At 43.4% G+C, this 24,847-nt stretch overlaps 1 protein-coding gene across 2 annotated transcripts in view; it reads right to left on the reverse strand.

The window, feature by feature from the left end:
- The window catches only part of phf21b (PHD finger protein 21B), an 89,921-nt gene extending 68,021 nt beyond the window's left edge, over window positions 1-21,900 (reverse strand). The window contains exon 1 of one of the 2 annotated variants that reach the window (XM_086268077.1): window positions 21,479-21,900. In XM_086268077.1, the coding sequence (XP_086124203.1) occupies window positions 21,479-21,532 (54 nt within the window). In that variant the 5' untranslated portion in view covers window positions 21,533-21,900. Of the gene's footprint in view, window positions 1-21,124; window positions 21,429-21,478 lie in introns of those variants that run through there. The other variant, XM_086268076.1, reaches the window with a different exon arrangement.
- Between the last annotated feature and the right edge of the window lie 2,947 nt (window positions 21,901-24,847).

Genomic DNA, 24,847 nt, shown 5'->3' on the forward strand with positions numbered 1-24,847 from the left:
TTTCATTTTTTGTTATAAGCAGTTATAATATGTTAAACCTTCACCTTCCTGCCTATCTCCATTATTTTGGGTCAACTAAACATGATAATCAATAAGAGTAATTTATGCTCCCTGGATCCAGTTTGGCTCCATTTGCTCTGATCCTCTTTTCTTGCTTTTAAATACTGCAGATGATTAATCTGAGGATCAAAGCCTTGAGAAAAAAAACAAGAGAGATGTGATCTTTCAAATGAGTAGCGACAGAGGAATTCTCAGCAGCTTTCTTCTCTTTCATGCACATAAATAAGTTCCTTTTCTTCTTCTTCCTGGTTGTGTTTTGTGTTGTTAACCTGATGAAAAGGCCGCAGCCTGAGATCTACTTTAGCTACAACCCCACCTGATCAATTTTTCAAAGGGGCTTTGAAGTAACCCTGGCTGAATGCAGAGTCCTACTTCCTTTTATGGCGAGGTCTCTACCCCCTTTTTAAGCAAGCTACTAGACTCAATAATGCATTAAAAAAAAAAAAAAAAAAAAAAGCAGGGCATTGTGGGATGCTGGCCTAAAAGGAGTATGTAAGTGAGCTCCAGGAAATACGGCCACTCCCACACATAGTTCAGGTCTAAATGGGGGGAAAACTGCAGGAAATTGTTTTCTGCAAGTTGTGAGTTTTCTATTCGGTTTGTTTTGAGGCAGCTGGAGGAAAACGGCAGCTCCATCACGACTCAATGTTCCCTTTTTTTTCCCTCTCCATCTCATGAAGCTGCGAGTGAAATGGTTTAAATCTTCAGAGATGTCAGACGTACAATCAGAGCCGGCAGGAGACGAGTTATGAAACGGTTTCCATAACAAAGACTAATCAGACCAACATTCACGTTTCTATTTTTTTAGTCCTTTACTATAATTGACCTCTTTCTGGTGATGTCTGTTTAGCTGGCTCACTGAGCCCATTGTTTGTTCCTAAAAAAGCTTTGACAAATGAACCACTTACACACACACACACACACACACACACACACACGCGCGCGCAACAAAAACCTAATCAGAGAGCACTGAATGAGGCCTGGACAGCCGGCGCTGAGAAGGAACCAGCTGCTGCAGAGAGACAAAAACATTCCTCTCTTTGCTCTGCTCGCTTTCTCACAAAGACAAAGACGAGCCAGAGACAAACGCCGCCGATCTGCATCCTCACGCGCCAATGAAGACGTCGGCCGTGGTTAATGTTTGGAAACACAACTTTGTTAAGGTCTGAAAGTCTCTGCTGTCACAGCTCGAAATAATAAATATTCGGTTATATTTCGGCAGCATATTAGCAAGGCTCTGATGGAGTCAGGTTTCTGCTAAGCACCAAAACAATGATGGAAAATATACACTTGTTTAAAAAGAAATACAATCTCCAAACAGCATTAAAACTAAACACTGCTACAGATAATGACACTGAAACTTGAACTTATTGAATTGTGAATTGTGCGCTAAAATCAGGATTCACCTGTGTCAGGTGGCCCCGCCTCACTGTGCCCCATCATCAGGTGATGAAGTTCACCTATGTAAAATCATCTTAATCTTCTGAGGTCTGCAAAATCACAGGTAAGAACCTAAACCCTATATTTTGGAGAAAGGCAGGAGAGACTTTTTTTTCTTTTTCTAAATGTGAAAAGTTTTTAATGTCTGTCAGAATTATGAATACGTTCGTGTTCCCTGATTGGGGAAACCTAAAGTTACACATTCTGATATCCTAGGGTCAAAATTAGGGTTCGGGTTGACTTCACCTGACTTCATCCTGTTTTCTTCATCTTGTTTGAGCACACCTGGTCTTTAAAATGTCAATAGTGTGGTCTGTGTTCAAAGGCAGTGCTATTATGTTATTTCACTCTCTATTATATTACTTATTAAAGTGTTATCAGAGTATATTTACTTAATTACATGAGATATTTCCGCCAAAAGAACTGAACTTCTTTCCACACAGTACATCAACCTAACAATAGACTGGCTCTGACTGAAAACCAGTATCTATTGTTGCCCTATTCAGGTAAAACCACCATGAAGAAGCCAAATCATGAGACAGTGTGGTGTTCAAGGCATCATCAGGCCCATCGTCCTCTAAATACTCACTGTCAGGTCAATCCATGAGGCTCACATTGAGGAGTATAAAAGCATGAATGTAAACACACATTTTGAGTTCAAAAGCTCAAGTAAAACAATTAATAATTTGTGGCAAGAAGTCATTTAACATCATTCACGCAGCGGCACCTCTGCCCCTTCCATAATTACCAGCTTAACAGAGCCATCTGAGCCAATCAGGGGTCAGGGTGCTGATGGAGACAGAGCCCACGCTGGCTGGATGGGTGACAGCAGGCGTGTGTTGGCGGTGTTTAATTATAACGCCAGTCTACATCTTCTCCTAATTGTTTCCTCTAAACGTTCTCCTCCTACAGTTAAAGAGGCAGGTCCAAACAGGAAGTAAGAGGCACTGACTTTTCTTTGTTTTGGACGCTGCTCAATCAGAATGACCTCTTTAGTTCAGCAGATAAATAAAAGATTAAAGAGGAGCCCTGTTAACACCAGGGCAGCTCAGAAGTTCACTCTGAACAAGGTTTTCTGACTTCCCCCAGCTGCTCACCAACAACAACAACAAGAGACCGACCAAACAAAAAGCTCTTATGTTTCTGCTCTCCCACCTTCAAAAGTAAAGCCAGGCAACAGTTTTATAGACTTTACACCTTAAATTTTTTTTAACTGACAACAACAACAACAACATGCAAAGTCAGTGAACAGAATTTAAAATCTTCAGAAAAGATCGTTTCTGATGCCTCAACTGTGTTAGATCAATTCAAAACACAGACAGCAAGTTTTCACACAGCAAAAAATATAACCCCACTGCACGTCAGAAACGTCAACATCTGAGGCTTGTAAGATAAGCAGAGTACTTCCTGGTGTAATCAGATCATTTCAAAGCACGTGTTGGCCTACGGGGATGAAAAACAAAGCTAGAAAACTGCAGTTCCTCTAATGTCCAGCAAAGCCTCCAGCAGTTAGTCAGTCCCCACAGTTTAAAGAGCCTAAATCTTATGGTCAGCAGGGGACAGTTATGTTGTTCCTGATAACTTATCCAAAACCTTTCAGAACTGGGTCTAATGAGTGCGCTTTCAGCCTGAAAGTCGGACAAACAACCCCACCAAGTGTCAGAAATGTTATATTTTAGATTAGGTTTTGCTGTCATTAGGACATTATCCTGTTTCGTCTTACTGTAAACTATTTGAATGTTTCCCTAGACCTCATAAATCCTCTTGGTCACAGGTGTTGGATGTTAAAATTCACTGAAACACCTGAAAGACCATCCACACTGAGCTGAAAGAACCTCGACCATTTTAACCCTCAGTGCTTGTTTGATTTGAGGAAATGAAGGAGCACTGGACCCAAGTGGCACATCGGCAGCTATTTCCACCTACAAAAGAGCATGGACACCCCTACTATACTTGCTGGACTGCCCAGAGATGGTCACTGGTTTCAATTCCAAAATAAAAACACTCTGAGATGGCAGCTGTGGCTATAAAAATAAAACTGAACTTAACTGAATTATTTTTATTGTTCTGTGACTAAGTTGGAAGAAAGACACTTAATAGAACTTTATTTCTTGTTACACGACTGAGCTTACATCTGGATTAATTTTTCCCACCAGCTGTTTGCCACCACTCTCTCTCTCTCACACACACACACACACACACAGTCTGCTGTGGAGGTGAGCTGCCAGCGAGTCGACTCAGCCAGCTGGAGTAACTTTCATGCGTTCACCACCCAACAGCATTTCATTCAGTCTATGTTTGTCACATGCATTTTAATGCTCTGCTCTGTCCCACCAACGCCACCCACACTCAGAGTATTTCACTCTAACGAGACACAGAGCCTATAGAAACAATGATGCCAACTCCTCATGCGCCAAATAATTACTGACAGGTAAAAACAGGAAGACAAAGACAAACATTTATCATCATATTCCAGCTGATTTACCGCCTCTGAGCTCACATTTCACTCCATGTTCAAACAGAAGCAATGATGCAAACACAGTCATTTCACTTCTTTTGTCATCATTGTCATGACCCGAGCAGCAAAATTTTGACAAACACAAAACCAGCAGCAAAAGATGCCCAACAACAGAAATGATTTCACTCTGAGGCCACGATGTGCTTCTCCTGTTCCTGTCAGACCTCACAATTTACTACAGAGACTTAAATACATCGTTGGGGATTCAAAGAAATGACCTGCGGTGATTTGTATCATCTGATAGATTCTAGTTTGACCAGGTAAACACAGAGTTCCTCTGGGTTGTGCGTGGAGGCTGATTACTTTTACATTATACATGGTTCCCTTGGGTAATCAGAAAACACTACGTTAGAGTCCTTTTTAACAAGGATGCATAAAGACTGTGTCTTTTAGGGAGGACTATTGTAATTCCTTATCATCAGGTTGCTCTAAAAGTTCTCTGAAAAGCTTTTAGTTGATCCAAAATTGTGAAGCAAGAGTACCAACGGGGATCAGAAAGGGCAGAAGATCCATCACCAGCTGCAGTCCAAGATGCATTAAGAAAACCTATCAGCAACCAGACAAGTGAGCCAGAAAACATGAGACAGGAAGGGCAGGGGCTAACTTGTTTGCACTGACTGAACTTTCAAAATAAGAGTGAGGACAGTGTCCATTACTGGATGGCATTGTTCTTTCAGATGGACAGAAAACATAAAAATAAAATGTGCTAAAATCAGTCTCCATGCGAGGCAGGTAGTGTATATATGTTGAAAAACTGAAGTTGTCCCTTTGAAAGGAGAAACTTTCTCTTCAGCTCAGAGCTGGCACCACCCGCCTGATGTGGGCTGAACAGTATATACATTTCTACCATCTGTCAGTCACAGTAATCCGTCATCTCCGCCTCCGTTCTCCATCAAACCTCGAGTTAAGTCTGATAAAATTTTATTTTAACTGTAAATCTAATCTGAATTTAATCTGATTCTCCTGTTTTTCAGGTTTCATCTGATGCTTTATTGTTGAACGGCACCAAACTTCAAGCCTCGCAGTGCATCACGGAAGTATCAAACATTTTCCTGCTGTTTGGAAAAGCAGCTGCAGGAACGTGATGAAAATCCGATGCAACGCTGTCAGGATGAGGCAGAGAAGCTGCACTGAGCTCTCTCTCGCTCTCTGACAGACGGCGGTGAAGTGGGTTATGGGAGCAGCAGGCTGCTGCAGCCGTCATCCTGTCAGTCTCAGGGTTAATTGAATCAGATGTGTACAGGAAGCCCCCACCACCACCACCACCACCACCACCACCACAACCCTGTCCATACACGCTCTCCTCCAACTGATCAAATCACCAAGCGACATCGGACCCAAACAATCCCACCTGTTCACGGAGGAGGATCAACAGTCAGTGTCAGAGGGTTCATCCGTCAGGTTTGGGACAGGTGGCATCAAAACAAGAGTTGGCCCATGTAAACCAATCAGAGCGTGTTCTTCGTTTTCTACCAACCCAGAAAAGGTTCCAGAATATAATCTGTTTCCATCAAAAATAAATCCATACAGAACCACAAACATGGTTCTCATCTGGAAGTTGAAACTACAGAGACCCCAAAAGGGGCAAACAGTCTGAAGTTTCTCGGTATTTCAAGTCAGGGTAGTCCAAAATGCTTTAGTCACTCTCCTCTGAAAGGCTTCCTCGGGTTAACCTGTTAACTTTTAACCTCCCGACACTCCCGAGCACGCCAGGCCATCTTTGTGAGTTGTTACCCGACTTTACCATACCCACATCATGGACCACCTCCATGTTTTTAATCTGACCTCGCTCTTATTTTGAGAGTTCAGTTGCTGCGCATCATATGGCCCCACCTCTTCCTGTCTCGTGTTTTCTGACTGGCTGGATTGCTGGTCGGGGTCATCTGATGTCATTCAGCTATTTCTTCAAAGTGTATTTGTCTCATGATTGGATCGACTCCGTCTCCACCAGGTTCTACTGTTTCTCCATTACACAGCAGCGTTTTGGATCAGGAGCTTTGAGAGCAGCCTGACGACTGAATATTCAGTTACTTGAAGATTCATTTGATATGTAGGTCCTCAGTTTTACATTTTGGGGCATGGATTATATGTTTTTTGGTGCCCAGCTCGATTTGTCCTTTTTTTTTTTCTTCCACTCTCACAATTGGTGAGTCTCTGTTCCACAGCTTCATTATCTCAAAGCTTAATTTGATGTGAAATATTCACCAAATAGGAACATGATATGTTCATAAAAATGAACACAGGTGCAAAGTTTCCTCTGTTGTCTTTAGGTTTTTGGGCATCGTCTTGTTCTCTGACTTCCTGCTGTGCGATGAAGCATGCTGACACTATGTAGCTCAGCGTTTGATGATAAACTGAGCCTTGTGGCCGGCCTGGCTGCTGACTGTGCACAGCGTCAGCCGGTAAGCCGCTCGCCGAGGCCTCAACCGGCCTGGCCGTGCCGTCAGGTTATCAACAGCGAGCCGAACTGGAAAACCTTATCAAGGGAAAAAGTCAATACCGTCGCCTCTCCTGATGCTGTGCCCTTTACAGGAAAGAAAAATGATTCAACGAGGACCTGATTCTAATCTCCGTGGAAAGAAGTCCTTTAAATTGCAGCTTTCAAGGTGAGTTCACACTCTGCAGGTTGCGTCTGTGGGTAAACAACAGGACGAGTGGGTCCAGCTCTCTGATATCTGCTTGTAATTTCTCTAAAACAAAGCAGGCTATTGTGGTAGCTTTATTAAAACTTTAACAGAGATTCATGTAGGGTGAAGCTAAACTGACACCAAACTGCGGCAGAATAAAAAAGAAAAAGAATTTAAGACATTTCGGGCTGGCCCCGGGGCAGATCAGTGTAAAGAAGGCTGACATTTAATAAGAGAAATGTATTGGCAATGAATGAGATTTATTTATTTATGCATTTTTCATGTTGGTCTGATTTAAAGCTGCGGTTCATAATTTATTCAAATAAGATGGGAGAGAAGGTTAGAAACCCTGACCTGCGATAAAACACACGGATGAGCTCCTTTCGTTTGTGAAAATTTCTCGTTCTCGTTATTTGACTGTTAGTTTTATTTTTTGAGACTGTTACATGTTATATTTGAAGTTTTTGCTACTCTAACGCAGGAATTTTTCACTAGATCAAATTTTTGTCTTTCATGTCCTGAGCTTCTGCTGGAAGAATTTCTTCCTTCCCACCATCATTATCTTATTTGGGGAGTTTTCTCTCCAACATTGTAGAGTCTAATCACCTGTTGTTGTGAAGTGGCATTATACACATGAAATTGACTGAATTTGGTCCTGGTTATTAACTCATAATGAATCATAACGGTCTTTTGTCTTGTTGAATGGTTGAATATTCACTAATAAAGCTCATAGAGCCCAAAACGATCCAAGCCCAAACCTTCAGTTCTATATTGTTGCCTCCAGTGTCTCAGCGAACCTTAAAACAGAGCTCAAACCTGCAAGTTACTTTCAAATCTTCAGAAAAGTCAGATTTTCTCATCATATAGCATGAAGTCTGATGGGACTCGTTTCCTGTCTTCGCGGCAGGAAGTCATGAGGACACAAAAGTGAAAGCAGAGAGGAAGAGGTCAGTCGCTGACGAGCTCAGTCCGCCGACTGACAGACGAGCAGTGACTCAAACCTGAACTGTGATCTCTTATGCATGAAAGCACTCCCGTGTCAGGGAATCTGCTCGTGCCTCATCGTTCGCCTCAGAGAGACATTATTCATCGCGTCGGTCAGCTGGACGGCCAACACGAGGAGGACGCGAGTGGGAGGAAGAGAGTAGCTGAATACGAACCACGGGAATGTGACCACAACAAACAGACACATGAGCGAACGTCTGACTCAGAGGAGTTATAAAAACCTTTAAGTTTTAACCTTCCCACCCTCTCAGATAAAACCTTTTTATCTGCTGGTCTGGACGCACAAAAGTGAGGGCAGAGGACGGCGATAAAACGCCACAATAGTGAGGGCTGAGAAGTGTGAGGGAGTTCATTAAAGGAGAGGAAACCCAGTAAGCGAGGCTTTTGTCCCGACAGCAGAGATCATTAACTGACCTCAGACAGGCCGACGGCACTGCACGCTCTCCACACGCTTTACCCTGAACCACTTCCTGTGAACCAGCACTTCCTGTCAGGTGCAGAAACTTGAGAGCTTTAAGTTCCACGCTGGACATTTTTGTTGCACTTCAGCTGCAACCCTATCAGCCTGCAGCTTTACGTTCATACTACGAAAATATTCAAGGTGTGAAGATAAACTGTGCATAGCTCATTAAATACGCTGCAGTTATTGTACACATGAGAGCTGACCTGCAGTCTTCCTGGACACTTTTACCACCGGGGTTAAACTGACCAGGTTTCTAGTCTAGGGAAGATCCCAACACTGAGCTGTGATCCACGCTGTGCTGATGGCGTTTTAAGGCCTGAAACGCAGCTCCAAAGTCTTCACAGACACTTGCTGATGGATAAATGCCTGCTGCAGGGATCAAACAGGTAAACATGAAACATATTTATAAAGCTAAGGTGTCCACTGGTTGGCTGACAGCTTTGCATTACCATGCAGCACCACTGATGAAGACTTTGGTGTCATTTTGCAAAAAACATGACTTTTATTTCCAAACAAAAGTCTGCATTTTAAAATACAAGCCAAGTGCATTGATTTTATTTAACGGATGTTGTCATAGCTGTAAGGCCTGCTGTGAACCTCTTACCCTCATAAAAAAAAAAAAAAAAAAAAGCACAGGTGTATGTTTGTTAAGCCAGATTTACCTCTCTGACCTCCTGAAGCAGGTACATATGGGTGATATTTCACGTCGAAGCTGCAACAGTTAATTTCAGAGCGGCGTGAAATCGAGCAATGATTCGGGGCTGAAAGTGCCGCCACCACAAAGGCCAGCAGAGCTCGCTCATAAACAAACGAGCAGATTACAGAGCTGCTGCCGCTTTGTCTCCGCTACACAAACACAAATCCTCAAAACAGAAGAAGAGGCTCGCAGCGCGACGCGGGGAGGCAATTTCTGAATTATTACAGTGATTTTCACGGTTTTCTGAGCCTGATAATCCGAGCTCCGTGGCGCCTCAGTGCACGACTCTCTGGATTCCCAAAGGCCGACTGACAGAGCTGAGGGACATCTCCACCCGCCACCTTCAAAAGTCACCACAGAAGAAGAGAAAAATCACCACGTTTAATAATGTGTTTACACTGATTATGAGCATGTAAACTTTTATTAATGTTCAACTTTACTGTGGCAGAGAACTATTTAAATCCTGTGATCTAACTGTGTCTAAATTTAGCTTAATGGAAGTCACAGTATCATTTGAAAAGGCAACAAACTCAGATAAAATGTGAAAATGCCAGAAAATAAATATTTTAAAGCATAAAGAGACCTTGTGTTAACATAACGTCATATTGTTATACTAATAAAACTCTTCCTTTAAAAAAAAAAAAAAAAAAAGATGGAAAAAGTGAAAAAAATGATCCTTTTATTTAAAAGTATAGTTAGATCATGATCTTAGTCACCAGAAAAGTTCAAATAATATCAAACAAATATTCACACACTTCTGAAGGATGTGTGCTCCCATCACTTCTTCAGCATTTCAGATACATTCGACCACATCAGCCGCTAGCAGACTGAAGATTCACCTGCTCTATAAATAAGAACAGCACAGCCGAGTCTACAAAATGACATCTGACCTGAACACACCACATACCTTGCTGGCTAAGAGCTATAAGGTCTGTAAGAGTCTCAGACTGTTCATATATAAAACAAACAGTAGCAGCCCCAGTACTGAACCCTGGGGAACGCCTTCAGTTACATTAAACAAGCTGGAAGTGATTCATTCTGTCTGTACACACTGACATCTGCCCGATAAATCATTCCCAAACCAAGTCTGTGCTTTACAGCTGCAGGATCCACTCTGTGAGATGCCTTAAAAAAAGGCCACATGCCACTGCTTGTTGATTGTTTTATCGATAAAATCATTCAGCACTTTTAAGACCGCTGTAGTTTTGATTGTTCCTGACACTGAGTGGGAGCTCAGAGAATACATGCTAACAGACAGGAGCTAGAGTTTCCTTAACAGGAGAGGATGGTAGCTGCTTAAACCTGAAGGATCTCCATCTTCACACTGGCAGTGCAATAAAAATCAGCCAAATCATCAAAATGGCTAGAAAAAGATATAATACAACAAAATAACCCTTTATTGTCATTGTACATGTGCAATGAAATTATGGTGGTGTAACCTTTCATTACAAATTTAATGGTTAATAATGCAGGACATGCACTTTTGAGAAAACTGTATATATAAGAAGTATATTTGCAAGAAAAGTCCCACAAGCAACTGATTATAATGATAAGAAAGGATCCATCTATGATTTCCTCCAGCTCTGTAAACTAGAAATCACTGCATTTGTTGTTGTTGTTGTTGTAGTAAAGTAATCGATCGGTTGCATGATGAAACACAAATACTGCATTTTTTCACAGAGGAAAAAACACGGCTGCAATCTGCTCCATCTGATTGGATCAAAGAAGCCAGATCGAGAAACAGTGACAGTTTCTTGGATTCACTTCCACCATGTCTCGCAGTAGAACAGCTTAACGTGGAAGATGTTTTTCATATCTCAGCAGCAGGCTTAAAACTCTGAAATAGTTTTGATAGAATCGGATATTTTCGGACGATCGATGGGCACGTCTCCGCTCCGGCCACTCTCTCATCACACAACAGGAAAAAGCAGGCAACAGTAGCTTCCTTCTCCTGCAGAGTGCACACACTTCATACAGCTACAGTACAGCATGGAGCACTCACCTCATGCTCAGCACTCATATCGATCCCTCCCAGTTTATCCAAACTTTCCCCTCATTACGATTTCCTCTCCGTTCAGCTCCAAACAACAAATAAAGCTACAGAAAGATGGACTTTCTGAATCTACAGATTCAAGGTTACTGAGGGTCACTCAGGAGGCAGAAAGAGTTCACCTCACAGTAAACAACAAAAACTCGTCTGCAGGACAGAAAAAGAGCAAAAGTCTGGGTGAACTGTTGTCAGGGTGTAATTCACCATAAAGCATTTAATACCAGTCAAAGTCAGAGAGACTCTGAGTCCTCGAACATAAATCAGGGAGAAAGAGGCCGGTGAATCCGGCCACCGAGCTCAGACCTGGTTTAAAAAGCTGGCCCTTCAGACAGATCTGCATGCTACCTGTAACAGCTCCACATGCATGAAGCTGAGATTCTAACGTGGTCCATGAGAGCCTGCTTTCATGTGTGCACCACCTGTAAAACCAAAAGAGCTCAGATGTGTGTTTTGGTTTTACAGTGCGAGTCATGAGAAAAGAAAACATCTTTCCATTACGTCCTGCCACCGCATGCAGAGAGATGACAGAGTGCTGTGGCGAGGGAAACAGCAGCGCGGCAGTCAACACGGGTTAATTCATCGCAGCCTCTCGCCTCCCGCCGCATCAGCACTTTTCTCTGGAAATCGCTGTTTGCTGCTCTGTAATAAGGAGCTGTCACTCGGATGGAGGGCCGAGCGCCTGCAGCAGGTGATCTGCAACCTGTTTACCAGCCGCACACGGCTCCTCAGACAAAAGCGCTGAAATACCTGCCATTAATAACACCTGTGATCAAAAAGGAAGTCAAGTTTTAATTTCACCTTGTGAGAAATAATTTGTGGTTATTTTATTTTGTGCAGCAGATAAAAAAGTATTCCCTTGCAAGACATTACAGTATTTCTATTTGACATGTTTGTAATTCCATGAATAATTACAGACTTTGGGTCAGATCACAGTATGTGTTGAATAGCAAGCAGCCTGTAAGGTCCTATGAGATGATGTTTTAATAAGCATGAAGTAAACCTGTCTAAAATGGACAGCGTGTGCAGGAAGTGGAGAGCTTTGTAGTGATTTGAATGAAAGAAAAACTGATTTCCATCTTTCCCTAAACTGTAAGCCGGCTCCTTGAAAGGCCGCCCCAATTTCCTGAATTCCATCTTGTCTTCTTTTCAGGACTTAATGAAGGTAATGCGGCCGAAAAGACGCCGCACAAACCGGCCGATCTCCACTTTCTGAAGCAGAATTAATCAAAACAAAGCTGGCGGCCCCGGTCCCGTCTGAAGGTATGTGATACACCCGGGTAAAGAACAGCCCTGCCCTCCCTCTGGAGGAGTCATCACAGGCTTTCCTGCCATGTTGCTCTTAATTAAAGCCGAGCGTGCCTTCCAGGAATGATTAAAACGAGTCTGCAAACAAAAAAGGGGACAATTTGCTGCTGCGACAGCACGGGGACAAACGAGAGCAGATTTACGCTCCTCTGAGACTCAACAGGGATCTGCTGCTTCGTGAGGCTGATATGTGGATGCCCTTTGGTTGTTATCCTATCAGCCTGAATATACACACACACACACACACACACACACACACACACACACACACACGTCTCAAAAGTCAACTATGAGGATTTAAAGCTGCAAAACCACAAATTATATGAGCACAGATCAAACAGAAAGAGCTTAGCTAAAGGAAGTGTCCACATAATCAATGATGCCTTTTAAAACTTCAAAATAAGAGCATGAGAAGCACCAATATTTGCTGCATCACAAAGTAATTTGTCGGGTGCTTCTGAGACACATTTTACCTGCTATTAAAGCTAACAGGGACAAAAAGTCCTGGATGTTTGAAAACTTCATGACAAACATGAAGTACCGAGTCCTCCTCAATTGTCATAAGTTTCAGAAACTCAAATAAGGAAGGTGGAGATTGGGTCTACTATGGTTTCCATTAGGACTGGATTTTTGAAGTTCACTGTTCAATCTAATCAAAATGACCTTCACAAGATCTGACTCTAAGTATCTTATTTTGTCTGACCGTTAGTTTGAAACTCACAGATGTTCAGTTTGTTCGCTCAATGGATGAAATTTTTTTTTTTTTTTTAAAGGTTTTATGGACCTTTCAGCAGCCCAGACTCCTCAAGAACCTTTGAACTTTGTATAAATACACCTCTTATTCACACCTCATCAAAAATCTCCATCACATGTTCCCAGAGTCAAAGGTGACAGCTGTGGATAATTAAAAGATTTCCAAGGATGTATCACCAATGCTTCATGGAGTTGTGGATGGTCAAACCTTTATGAATTCTCAAAGGATTTCTTGAACGCTCAGCTTTAACTATAGACAGAGAGAGTAAGCGGTCCATTTTTTCAGCTTCAGGACAAATAATTCAATCTGTAGGCTTAACCATGAAATGTGCAAATTCAGTCTAGATGGCGTCCACAGCAAACAGAATTGCTACTGTTTTTTTGAAAGACGAGTTTTGGATTGTTTGTGGCACAAAATCAGATCTAAAATCACAAGGTTGAAAATGGGAACTCGTGATGCGTCCCTAAGTTTACAGTCCAATGAAAAGCTAATGACGTTCTGAGAAGAAACAGAACACAGTGGGAGTTTTAAGCATAAGATGAAAAACAGAGCAGTGGTTTTAATTCATCTGCTGCAATAACAAACTGAAGATCTGAGGTCTGGATTCTGGAAACCTGTGACAGCCAAAATAGTCATCATTGTGATTATCGTGATTGGCTGCAGCTGTCTGATTGAAAAACAGAGCTGTCAGTCACTTCCTGTCCCTCTCTCTAAAAGTGAGATGCTCTCTGTGGTAGCCATGCCTGTGAAATCGGCTCCTTAGTTTTCTCTAACCTGTTCAAGGTGATGGGACCCAGGTGTGTCCCAGCATGCACCAAGGTACCCTGGACAGGTCTCCAGCCCGGACGCTCCCGATCATACTGACGGATAAGTTAGCATCCTGCATTGGAACATCAGACTGAAGCACTTCCTGCTGAGGTGCTCAGTCTGAAATACATCACCGGGTTTAGAGTGTTTGAGCAGAAGAAGGAGGGCCTAAAGGTGTCAGTGTGGAGAGGACACATCAGGAGGAAAAGTGAGGGGGTAACTGAGACGTGAGCTTTGGGCTGAGTTGGGCTTTAAACGGAGGACCTGGCTGATATTTTAGGGGAATCGAGTAAGCGTTTAATCCCTCATAATCCTTTGTTTGTATTTTTAAGATCATCACCTGCTGGCAGATCAATGCAGCGCACCAAAAACTATTATATTTACTTCTGTATAATAAAGAAGGGAACATTTCAAGTAAAGTACTTTTACATTTTAAGAATGTGCTGCTTTTTTGTACCGCTGCACATCGAGGCCGTGAAGGTAATTATCCAATCAAGGTTTTCTAAGACGTACAAGCAAAAAGAAAGGAGGGCAAAGTTATTAAAAACAAAAAAAAAAACTATAGATTGGCCTCAACAGAGAAAAGCCTGTCCTTTACACCAGTCTGCTTTGTTAAACCACGGTTAGTCCAGCAGAAATCCCTAAACCTTTACACGGCTTAATCAGCCCTGCAGAAGCTGGTAATGAGCCGCTGAGGGATTAGACCCCCGAGTTTGTTTTCAGATGCTGGGAAAGATCTCCTGCTCGCTGGTACAACCACGATGAGGAAAAATGGAGGGTACCGCTCCCTGAAATCCGGATGGATGGACGGACGTCATGGCCCGCCTCTGGCCCACGCTAATGTCCAGCTAATGAGCAGAGCTGAAGTCTGACTCAGTATACCAGGCTGACCTCTGACCCTCACTGACTAATCTATGTGCAAAACTGAAATAAGTGAATACCAAGGAGGCAGAGTCTTTAAACGGCTGTAAACTGTTTCTGAGGTAAGCAGGCAGTTTTTAACACCTGCCTCTCTGTATTTACCCCATCACTATTTCCCCACCTTCAGCCACGTCTCATGGCTCTAATCACCCCACCGCTGCCTCACTAACCAGCTCCAAAAGTCTCAGCTGATTTTCACTGATTTCAATGAAAAATGAGCAAAGAACAGACTCCACAGCAGGTGGGCCTGATTTCTTATCTGATCTTAGACACCCCCCGGGGCCAAATCTGCCTTTATGCTCTTATTATTTCCATTTTATGTCCATATGTTGCTTATTTACAGATTAATCAGTGTAATCTTGTAATTAGACAGTAAACCAGAGTTTAGACTGGATCATAAAGGCCTTTGGGTGGGTGACAGAACTACACTGAAGGCGATGAGTCCTCCTGTTGTTCTGAGTACTTGGTAAATAAATTCTTCTCGGCTGACTGCCTGTTGTTGGTTTTTTAATACCTCCTCATTTGCTTTGCTTGTAAAATCTTACTTTTAATTAGTAACTTGTATGAACAGCTGCTGATCTGAGGACTTAAATGCAATACTTGGGTAAATATACTTGACACACTTTAGTAGTCTTACTAGTACCAGTATGGACAGTAAAAACTTGATCTTTACATACACTGGGAGCTGCTTAATGTCAAAAACCCTTCTCTTTTTTTTTGTTTTTAAACATTTTTAGTGGAAGTGATGAAAAAAAAAAAGTTGCATATATATAACCTGACTGTTTATTACAGAACTGAGATTCAAAGCCCCAAAGAGTCCTTGAGAGACAAAACTCAGCTGACATGAAAGCTGCACGTTTGTATCCACAAGTTTAATCTGAGCGTAGCACTAACACACTCCGGATTACTGAGACGCTCCTGCATGCACACACCTGCTCTTCACAAACCAGGTTACTACAGCGCATGATGACCGATTTCTGAGTAACCTGGTTTCGTATGAGCGAGTAAACACAGTGACTGCCGTCCCACAGAGCGGCACACAAAGCAAACAGAGCAGCTGCTCACAGCTGGAGGAGAGAGCAGAGAGTGTGCAGCAGCAGCTCACACAAGCAGACGGTCAGGGTTGATTTTCTGCTGAAATCTACTTTAAAAAGCAGCAGAAATGACTTCAGCATGCATCACAAACATGAACCAGGATACACCAAAAAGCACAAAACAAAACAAAAAGCTGGCGACCTTTAGATTTCAGCTCTTCTCGTGGTTATGGAGCAGGAGGTGATCACTCCTGCTAAATAACACTGTCCTGTTTTAGAGTTATCAGAATCCTGGAGGCTCAGCAGCGATCACAGTGTACAAAGTTAAATAAATGATCATTTTTTATTCTGTGAAGTTTAAGCACCTCATCTGCCCGCCTGCTTCATTTAGAGTCGTCAAATCTCACTCGAAACCTTATGACACACGCCTGAGGCTGCATGACGTTTCCTGTTTCCACGCTGACCTCGACTCTGGAAGCATTTTAGTGAAAACAAACACAAACACATTACTGGTCGCATGACAATGATGTCAGCACAAACAGATACTGCTTACATCATTGTCACTGGAACTACAGACATGAACCTTCTCCTACTGGAGGTCTCTTCCTGCTAAAAAGTAGTTCTTCCTCCCCACAGTCACCAAGTGCTGCTTGATTATTGGAGGGTTTTTTCTAATACTGTGTCGTCTTTACAATATGAGGAGACCATGAGGAGACTGTAGTCGTGACTTGGTGCTACATAAGTAAAAGCAGCTTCAAGTTGGTGATGAGTATTGCAGATGCTGAGAGTGAGTTGTACGAGCTCGGAGGCTACAGAAGTCCTATCCTTCCAGTGTAGGCCGAGATAACCTCAAGCCAGGACAACATGCTGACGTCATTATCTCAGCTATAAATGCAAACATCAGCTCAGCAGCATTTCTCTGAAGCACGTTTACACTAAAGGCTGCAAACATGGATGGCCTTTGAATGTTAAAGATTCAGCCACTGCTGCGTTGGTTCATTGGAGCCAATACCTATCAGGACGACAGGTAAACTTAGTAAACTCTATATTGAACACTTAAAGGAGAGGTTCGCGTGGAAGATTTCCACTTTAAAAATAAAAGTTTACGTCACAGACTTAAACCATGTCTGGGAAATCAGTCCAGTGTTGTTTAGAAACAAACTGTGACTGTTTGGAAGCCTGATGAGGCTCAAGGGGAACAATTTTCAAAGGCCCAAAATGCAATTTTCTTATGGCTGAGGGTCAGGGATGCTTATTTTTGATGATGGCTGAGACCTCACAGAGTTCACCCAGTAGAAACAGCTGACAGCTTGTCAGGTTGTAAAGATGTTCATTTCTGCTGTAAGGTTTTAACCCTGGGCATCTGTGGGACTGACTCACTGCTGCCTCTGCTGAACGTCAGAGGAACAGTTGATGCTTCAGTGATGTCCTCTAACCTCACTGATCAACATGAGGTCATTCCAGCGTCACCCATCACCTTTAAAAAGCACACCATCCAGCAGTAGCCAATCAGAGGGCTGCATTCACACAAACACATTTCGATGAAAGCAGCCTTCCTCGCCCCCCTCTTCATCACATACATATATCTGTGCAGCTGCAGCCATGTGAAACTTTTAAAAAAGCCTTAATGACGCTCGCACACGGTTAAAGTGAGATGTAACCATGGTTACAGATGATGGCTTTGGTGTGGTCTTTGTTTCACTTCCAGCACAGAAATGGGACAAACATTAAAAACACACGTCTGATGGGCTCCGCCTGACGAGACCGCCATGACGCAACAGGGAGCAAGCAGAGCAGCAACGAATCAGTGAAGTCATTTTCTTTCCAGCACCAGCCAGGTGAAAGGTGGGCACGTCAGCCGAGGAGAGACGCTCACACTCACAGCACCACTTTCACCTTTTCTGCTTCAATTTATTTATGAAAAAAATAAATAAATCAAAAACTAAGCAGGTGATTCACTTCCTTGCAAGGTACATCGCCATGGCAACATTAAGCTGCAGACTTAACCTGCTCCAGATAAGAGATCAACAGGTATACACATTGCCTAGCGACCAATCAAATCAAAGATCCTGCAGTCAGTGCGCCTCCCTGACTTTACGGTTTTATTGTTTGGTTTTATTTTTTTGTTCTTTTCTCACTCGCCATCAACACACAGCGCACACTAATGTAAGGCCATCATCAGCCTATGTCAATGCACCACAACTAAACACTAGAGATACACTTAATGTTCAGTATTAAACTTTCAAGATGTGAATGTGAGAAGTAACCCACTGTGTGTGATAAACATGATGAGGATTGGGTACATGGAATCATACCTGTCGAGCATCATCTGGTGCTGGATCTTTAATGTGTGTGAAAGCATTCAGCTGGACTGATTTAAAGAGGTTCTACAGACATCCAGCCCTGCTGTCACAGATCACGCCACGTCTATTGTCATCAGTCTGTGCTCACCTGAGCTCCACATCCACAGACACACAGATTTACCTTCAGACACCTGAGCGAGCTCCACCTGCTTCTACGCAAGGTGAGGAACACGCCTGAAACCAGCCCGACCTTTAAGAAAATTCAAAACAGCAGAGACCTGAGCGTTTACATCATCCCAATTTCGAAATGAACTTAAAGAAGAAACATTTCATACAAATAAAATCACTGAGCGGGTCTAAAACTGTGGGCCTGGGCCCCACTGATGGGGCACGAAACCACTGGAGGTTCAACATGGATCCTTTTTTTATTACTGAGAATAAATGATAAAAAAGATTTAATGATGATTTAAAAAATGATTTCATATGAAACTATAATTACAGATGCATTTTCTTTTAATGCTCTCTACTCTTAACTTCCTGTTGACTATAGAGGTGCTTTTGTACTAACTTGCATGATCATAACCACAGTTACTTTGGCCAAGACTGAGATCAGACTTTGGAAAACTGAGACTTCTCCAAACTTTAAAAGAAAAAGAAGAAACTAATCAGATTTCCTTGAACTTTAATTCTAAATCAGCTGAATAAACTAAATGAATAGATGAATGTGAAGCGAGCTAAAGCTGCCTTTATAGGGGACCAGACGACAGGATGTGCTGGAGCAGCGGTCCCCAACCCCCGGGCCTCGGACTGGTACCGGTCCGTGAGTCGTTTGGTACCGGGCCGCAAGAGTTGAAGCTCAGATGTGAAATGTATAGTTTTCAGGGGTTTTATCGGTTTTCAGCGTTATTTTGTTATCGTTTTTATCGTTTACTCAGTTTTCCTGGGTCTTTTCACGTGTGTTATGAATAAATTTTCTTTTTTTTCGGTACCAGTACTAGTTTTATTTGTTGTATTTATCCGCGACACCTTAAAGGCCGGTCCGTGAAAATATTGTCGGGCATAAACCGGTCCGTGGCGCAAAAAAGGTTGGAGACCGCTGTGCTAAAGGCCTCTGAGGGATTGTGTAAACGATATCTGCCTGAAATACCAGAAACAACACTTCCAAACACAAAAACAGCTCTCGGCTCCATCACACCTCATCCTTCTTCAAACATCAGCTGCACCTGCTCAGTCTGTGATCCAGGCCCTTCCAGTCCCCCCTTCAAGGCTTTTAAAGAACTTTTTCAGGACCTGAAGCTGTTTAATCAACATCATATGCACAATTTACTACCACATCATGTTACAGCCCTAAACTTTAATCGTGAGTGTTAAACATTAAGTATAGCAAATAAATCACAACTTGAAGATGATCCTGGCATCACATGTAGGTGAAAGTAGAGCATTCAGGTGCCTCACAGACACCTCCACCGTCCTACATGCTGATACCAGCCTTCAAAACTTACCCAGAATGCACTTTGTGAAGGAAACAGATCAAACACCAGTGTTGGTTTCTGCTCCTCCATGTCACAGATCAAACTGCAGTTTATTCAGACTGTGATGGATCCTCACTGAAGGTCACAGTTCTTCAGATGGAAACTCTCACAGTGGGATAAAACTGATCTTAAAAATGTGTTGTTATTTTTTTTTGGTGTAGATATGAAGTTATGAGGGCTCAAAAATGCTGTAATAATAAATAAAGAGCTCTGAATGTTTGCACTTTGAAGGTAAACTGTGACATGCCTTCATCAAACACATTAAAGCTGGTTCTGGGGCGCCGTGGAGAAAGTTCTCTCAAATTTTTGCTTCAAATATTTGTGGATATCGAAGCCTTTCCTCCGACGCTCCTCACAAACATCCACCTTTAGGCCTCAAACCACGACCCTGAAATGACCTCCAGGGCTTTTCCTTTTACCTCTCTAACCCCCACCCTCCTGCTCGGCTGTGAGTTCATGTTATTTCTGTAAATGTAGATAAATGTGTTTAGACGTGTTCATGGAGGATTGAAGGCCGCTGTGTTTTAAGGAGGAAACATAAAGGTCACTAAAAAGAGAGAAAGAGGAGCGTGGTAATTAAAAACATCGGTGTGCCGTGCTGACTGAGCTTTCTGTCGCTGCCTCCCCTCCCCCTGCTCCTCCACACCAAAAACAGCATCAAAGCAATCAAAATGGTAATGTTAGGCATGAATGGGGCCCATCCCCCCTTTACTCCACCACCTCCTCCTCCTGCCTGAAACTCTGCAGACTTTTTTTCCTCTTCAGCTAGAGGAGGGGGAGGAAGAGGAAAAGGAGGAGTAGGAGGGGGGCAGGAGGTAGTAACCCCCCCCCCCCTTTTTTTCCTCTCAAAATGGAAGCTTCCACTACCAAACTAAAGAAGAAGATGGATTAGTTAAAGTTTACCAGCAGCCAATCAGGAGCTGAGGAAGCTGCACTGTGTAGGAAATAAAGTGAGACACAAACAGAAGAGAAAGAGTGCACGGATGGAGAGCAGCTCCTTCTTCTTCCTCTGATAAATGAGGGGGAAGTTGGGTGCGCTGCTGCCGGGCTGGGACCGGCCGGCGGGGCGGTGCAGCGCCGCGGAGGAGCTCCGAGGAGCTGTCCGCGGTGCTGAACACCATCCAGCCCGGCTCCACGCTCCGCAGCATCCGCCTCAAAGTTAACCAAACATCCGCCACCTCCACATAAAGACCGAGTATTAAAGAAAAGTGAAAGCGAATCAAAGGCACCCTCTGAGGTCATGTGACCAAGAGGGACTAACAGCAGCAGAGTAAACCGTGTCAAATACGCTGAAATTAAACTACTCCATGATGGTTCTGAGAGCTGTGTGAGGTACTCAAAGTCCGGCACAGCTCCTCCATCTGTCCGCCGAGCCGCTCCGCTCTCATCCCCGCTCTCCAGAAACATGTCGACCAACTCAAAATGGACGCTAAAATTCCCCCAACATTACACAACTTTGAGAGGCCGAGCAGGAGCCACTTCCAGCCCGCAGAGCGGGGCAGAGAAGCGGCCCCGGTATGCCCTTCAGAGACCCCCACCCAGCGGGGAAACTTCACGCAGAGCGGGTTTAAGCCGATAAAGTTTCTCACACAGTCCGGCCATAATTACCTGCGGCTGCCGCTTCATCTGCGCCACTACATGCAGGAAAAAGTGCCTCAAGTTAACAAAGCCGCACTCTTTGCACCTCTTCATAAATATTCAGGTCGCGTCCTGATCGCCACACAGCACCAGCAGCAGCACCGCATTATCACCGCTCCACATTCTTGTTGCTCGCAGAAAAACAGCCACGGCAATCAGACAAAGTGCTGCCCAAAGTGCCCTCGGTCAGCGGGACCGGGAAACGGCCGCCGGCGGACATTTTAAGCAGCGAGATGTCGCAGAGTTGCTCCCCGGGAGTGAGCAGCTCTGAGCCCGCTGCTCGGAACGCCACTGAAGGCGAGAACAACACGATGTTTCGTTTACCTGATGACATTGGATCTCTACTTTCAGCGCCTCTTGCAGGCCTTGTAGTTCCATGTTCCGACCAGGAAAGCACTTTTCTCCCACTTTCGACGCGGCCGAGACCAAGTTTGAGTGATTTTAAAGATTTTTTTAAGCGACAATAACAATTGAAAGAAGAACTACTCGGGCTGCAAAGCAAGTTCTCGCTTCTTTTTACAGCCCAGGACTCATCACCCACTTTCCGCCCGTCTTCAAAAGTGCTCCAAACCCGGCGGGAAGAGCTCGGGCTTCGCACGGCTCCTCTCCAGAAGACCACCGAGCGTCGACGGGTCTGACCGGGCAGCCGGGTCGCTTTTCTTTCGCTAATTTTAAGTTGAAAAACGGGGACTATATTTTGTCCGAGTCCGCGGCTTGATTTCACTTTGCCTGGGGAAAAGTTGCGCTTCGGCTGTCAATGGTAATTCTGAAGTTCCCGGATGGAGCAGCGAGAGCAGACCCCCTCCTCCCTGCTTCACTGCGCATGCGCAGTGAGCGGGGGGGGGGGGGTAGTTACAGTCAGGTTTTATGATTAAAAGTCGTGTTTTTACCCCTTTGGTCGCAATAAAACGGCACCTAGTCACACTCTGATGGTTCAGAGAGGTCTAGTTAAAAGAAAAGATAAATAAAAGCTGGTCAATGTGTGAATTACACTGAGCTTTTCACATTCAAACCTAAAGTGCTGGATTGTAAATAAAATTGCTTCATTACAGTCATTACAAAATCTCTAGTTATTCTACAGACTTCAATTATAAATATAACACATATATAACACATGTATAGAAAATCCACATAGATTTAGGATATAAGTTATAAAAAGTTTCTTCAGCTGCAACACTAACAAACTAAAGGCTTACCTAACATCCGAAAATGGTCTTTTATCCACAGGATGCCCACATATAATAATCACTTTAAGCTTAGATACTGTATTTTTATACCATTAAATGAGATTAAAAATAACACACAAAAACTGTGAGCAGCTTTACAGAAAATAAACATAATAAAGCTTTAAAAGTCATAACAGGGCTTTAATATGACAGCTACACCCAGTTCACACAAGCCAACCTGCATCACATGACCCTCACCTGTTTGGAAACTCACAGCAACTTTAGATTTCTCTACTAATAATATCCTAACCCTCATTAATACTTAATGTGCATGATAAATAATATGTAGGCTGTGTCAGCTGCTTCTTTGAGTCATAATGTTTTGATGTTAGGTACCACATGCACAGTTATTTTGTTAATTAAGCTGCATCAGGATACACAATATGAGTAAAAGTCAGAAATGAAAACCTGTTGATTTAATAAAAAATAAACTACACCAAACTCACATTGTGTATGTTTTTGTGATGTAAAGGTTTTGTCATTTTCACAGTTAGGCACATCTGCACTGATATTTTTAACACAACAAACAAACACACCAAAATATGTTCACTTAAAGTGGTTGAGTGGAAGGAAAAGAAAGGATGGGTATTTAAAGGCATTAAACAGTAAGTAGTGATGTAAATAGGTTGGATTTGAAGCATTCATAAAAGACTGATTTTTGTTACATGTGACATCAACTATACAAATTAAAACTATTTTAAAAAAAATAAAGATGACTTTAAGTGTGGATATTTATCAAAAATAAACCCAGTGTGGCTTTTTTTCGTGAACACATGTTATTCCTGTCATACATGTGAAATAATGCTTGTTTAAACTCCTGCCCAGCGTCGCAGTGGAGCTGACTCGGGCAGAACAGTCTTTGTGTTGTTTACTCCTTTAACATGGATGCTCTGCAGGTTTAAACATGGCAGCAGCAGCGTTCACTCCACTCTCAACTTCCTGAGACAGAGACGCGAGGGGGGGGGGGGGGGGGGGTAGCAGAAATGCCCCTCAGCAGGACGAACATCCACCCACACCTGCCCCTGTACACTTTCTACCTCGTCACATGAGCACAAAGAGCTCTGCTGGGTTAGTTTCTCCTCACAAATCTGCCCCTTCTCCCCCATTTCTGTCAGTCTGACTCTGGCCCCGCCCCATCTTCCTCCTCCCGCCCTCTGGCCGCAAGCCAAGCTGCGATTGGTCCAGACTGCTTGCAAATAAAAACGGGAGCATGGTTGATGGAGGAAAGCCAATCAGGAGTTGCAAAGGAAAAGCGACAAGAAGGAGAACCAATGAGCGTGAAGGAGGTAGCGGAGGTGGCGGGGCCGCCCCGGCAGTAAGCGTGATGGGAGATGAAAGAGCGGGGATGGCAGCCGGTAACGTCTGAATCCACCGAGAACTCCGGACCCTGAGCTGCACGCGGACTTCAGCTTGTCTCAGACCGACGCTGTGACGCGTCTCTGAGGCGCAGCACCGCGGAGGAGCCGACCCTAGCACCACGGATAGAGGCAGCCGCGTGGGAGGGACTACTTCTTCATGTGCTCTAAGTGTGAGAAGGTTCCGCTCACTGGTCCTCACACAGGCCGCAGAGAAGCCGCAGCACGGAACTGTAACACGGACCTGCCTCTGTCTGCACTTCCGGTCTCCACCAGAGTTGCTCTGAGGGGTCAACAGTCAACTGGGTTTATGACCAAAGGTGGCAGAAACAACAGACACATATTCAGATTTTCTACCGAACTAAAATAATTTTCTGTAATTATAAGCACCGTCTCCAGTTTGATTTGTTTTCCCCCATTATTTTCAACTTTTTCATAGCAGAGACCACAGGTCAAAGTCTAAGTCCTACACATGACAGTTGTTTACAATTAGTTTGTATTACTTATTAATACATTATTCATTCAAAATGCACTCTAAATTAAACTGCTGTGTGAGCTTTAAATAAAGTTCATATTTGGGGATAAAACAGTTGTCTTTGAAAAGTTTGTCCGGTTTATCTGGACAAAAGGCCATAAGAAAGTGACTCTGATTTTTTTATAGCTTTGATGAGGGTATGGCAGCATTTCCATCCAGAGCTGGATTAGTTTTAGAGCACTTATGGTGGGCACATCAGATCACTGAAGTCAGTCCATCACAAAGATTCTGTGTGTGAAAGTGATGTCACGCTCCCTGCAGCACTCGGAGTCCTGTCACTTACTGATGGAGAGGCCTGCTCATCAGTATGTGCAGGTGTTGCAGCTGACCTCATTTTATTTCATTTCATTTTATTTCTTTTTGGTGGGAGAGTGTGCATACTTGTCACAAAATCATACTTCCTACTGAAGAACAAAATCATGCTGACTCGTGATGATTCGTTTCCATGAACACAAAGACGTAAATGAGTTGTTCACAGTGACACATGCTGATGTTTACAGAGGGGAAAGGAGAAACAAAGAAAGAAAGAAAATAAATCTTCCTCCAGTGTTTAACAAACTGAACCAGAGCAAAATAC

Source organism: Aulonocara sp. 'chitande type north' Nkhata Bay, linkage group LG17 (genome assembly GCF_057382095.1).
Source record: "Aulonocara sp. 'chitande type north' Nkhata Bay isolate Kocher_YH1m ecotype deep benthic linkage group LG17, A_spYH_male_GT1.1, whole genome shotgun sequence".
NCBI lineage: Eukaryota > Metazoa > Chordata > Actinopteri > Cichliformes > Cichlidae > Aulonocara > Aulonocara sp. 'chitande type north' Nkhata Bay.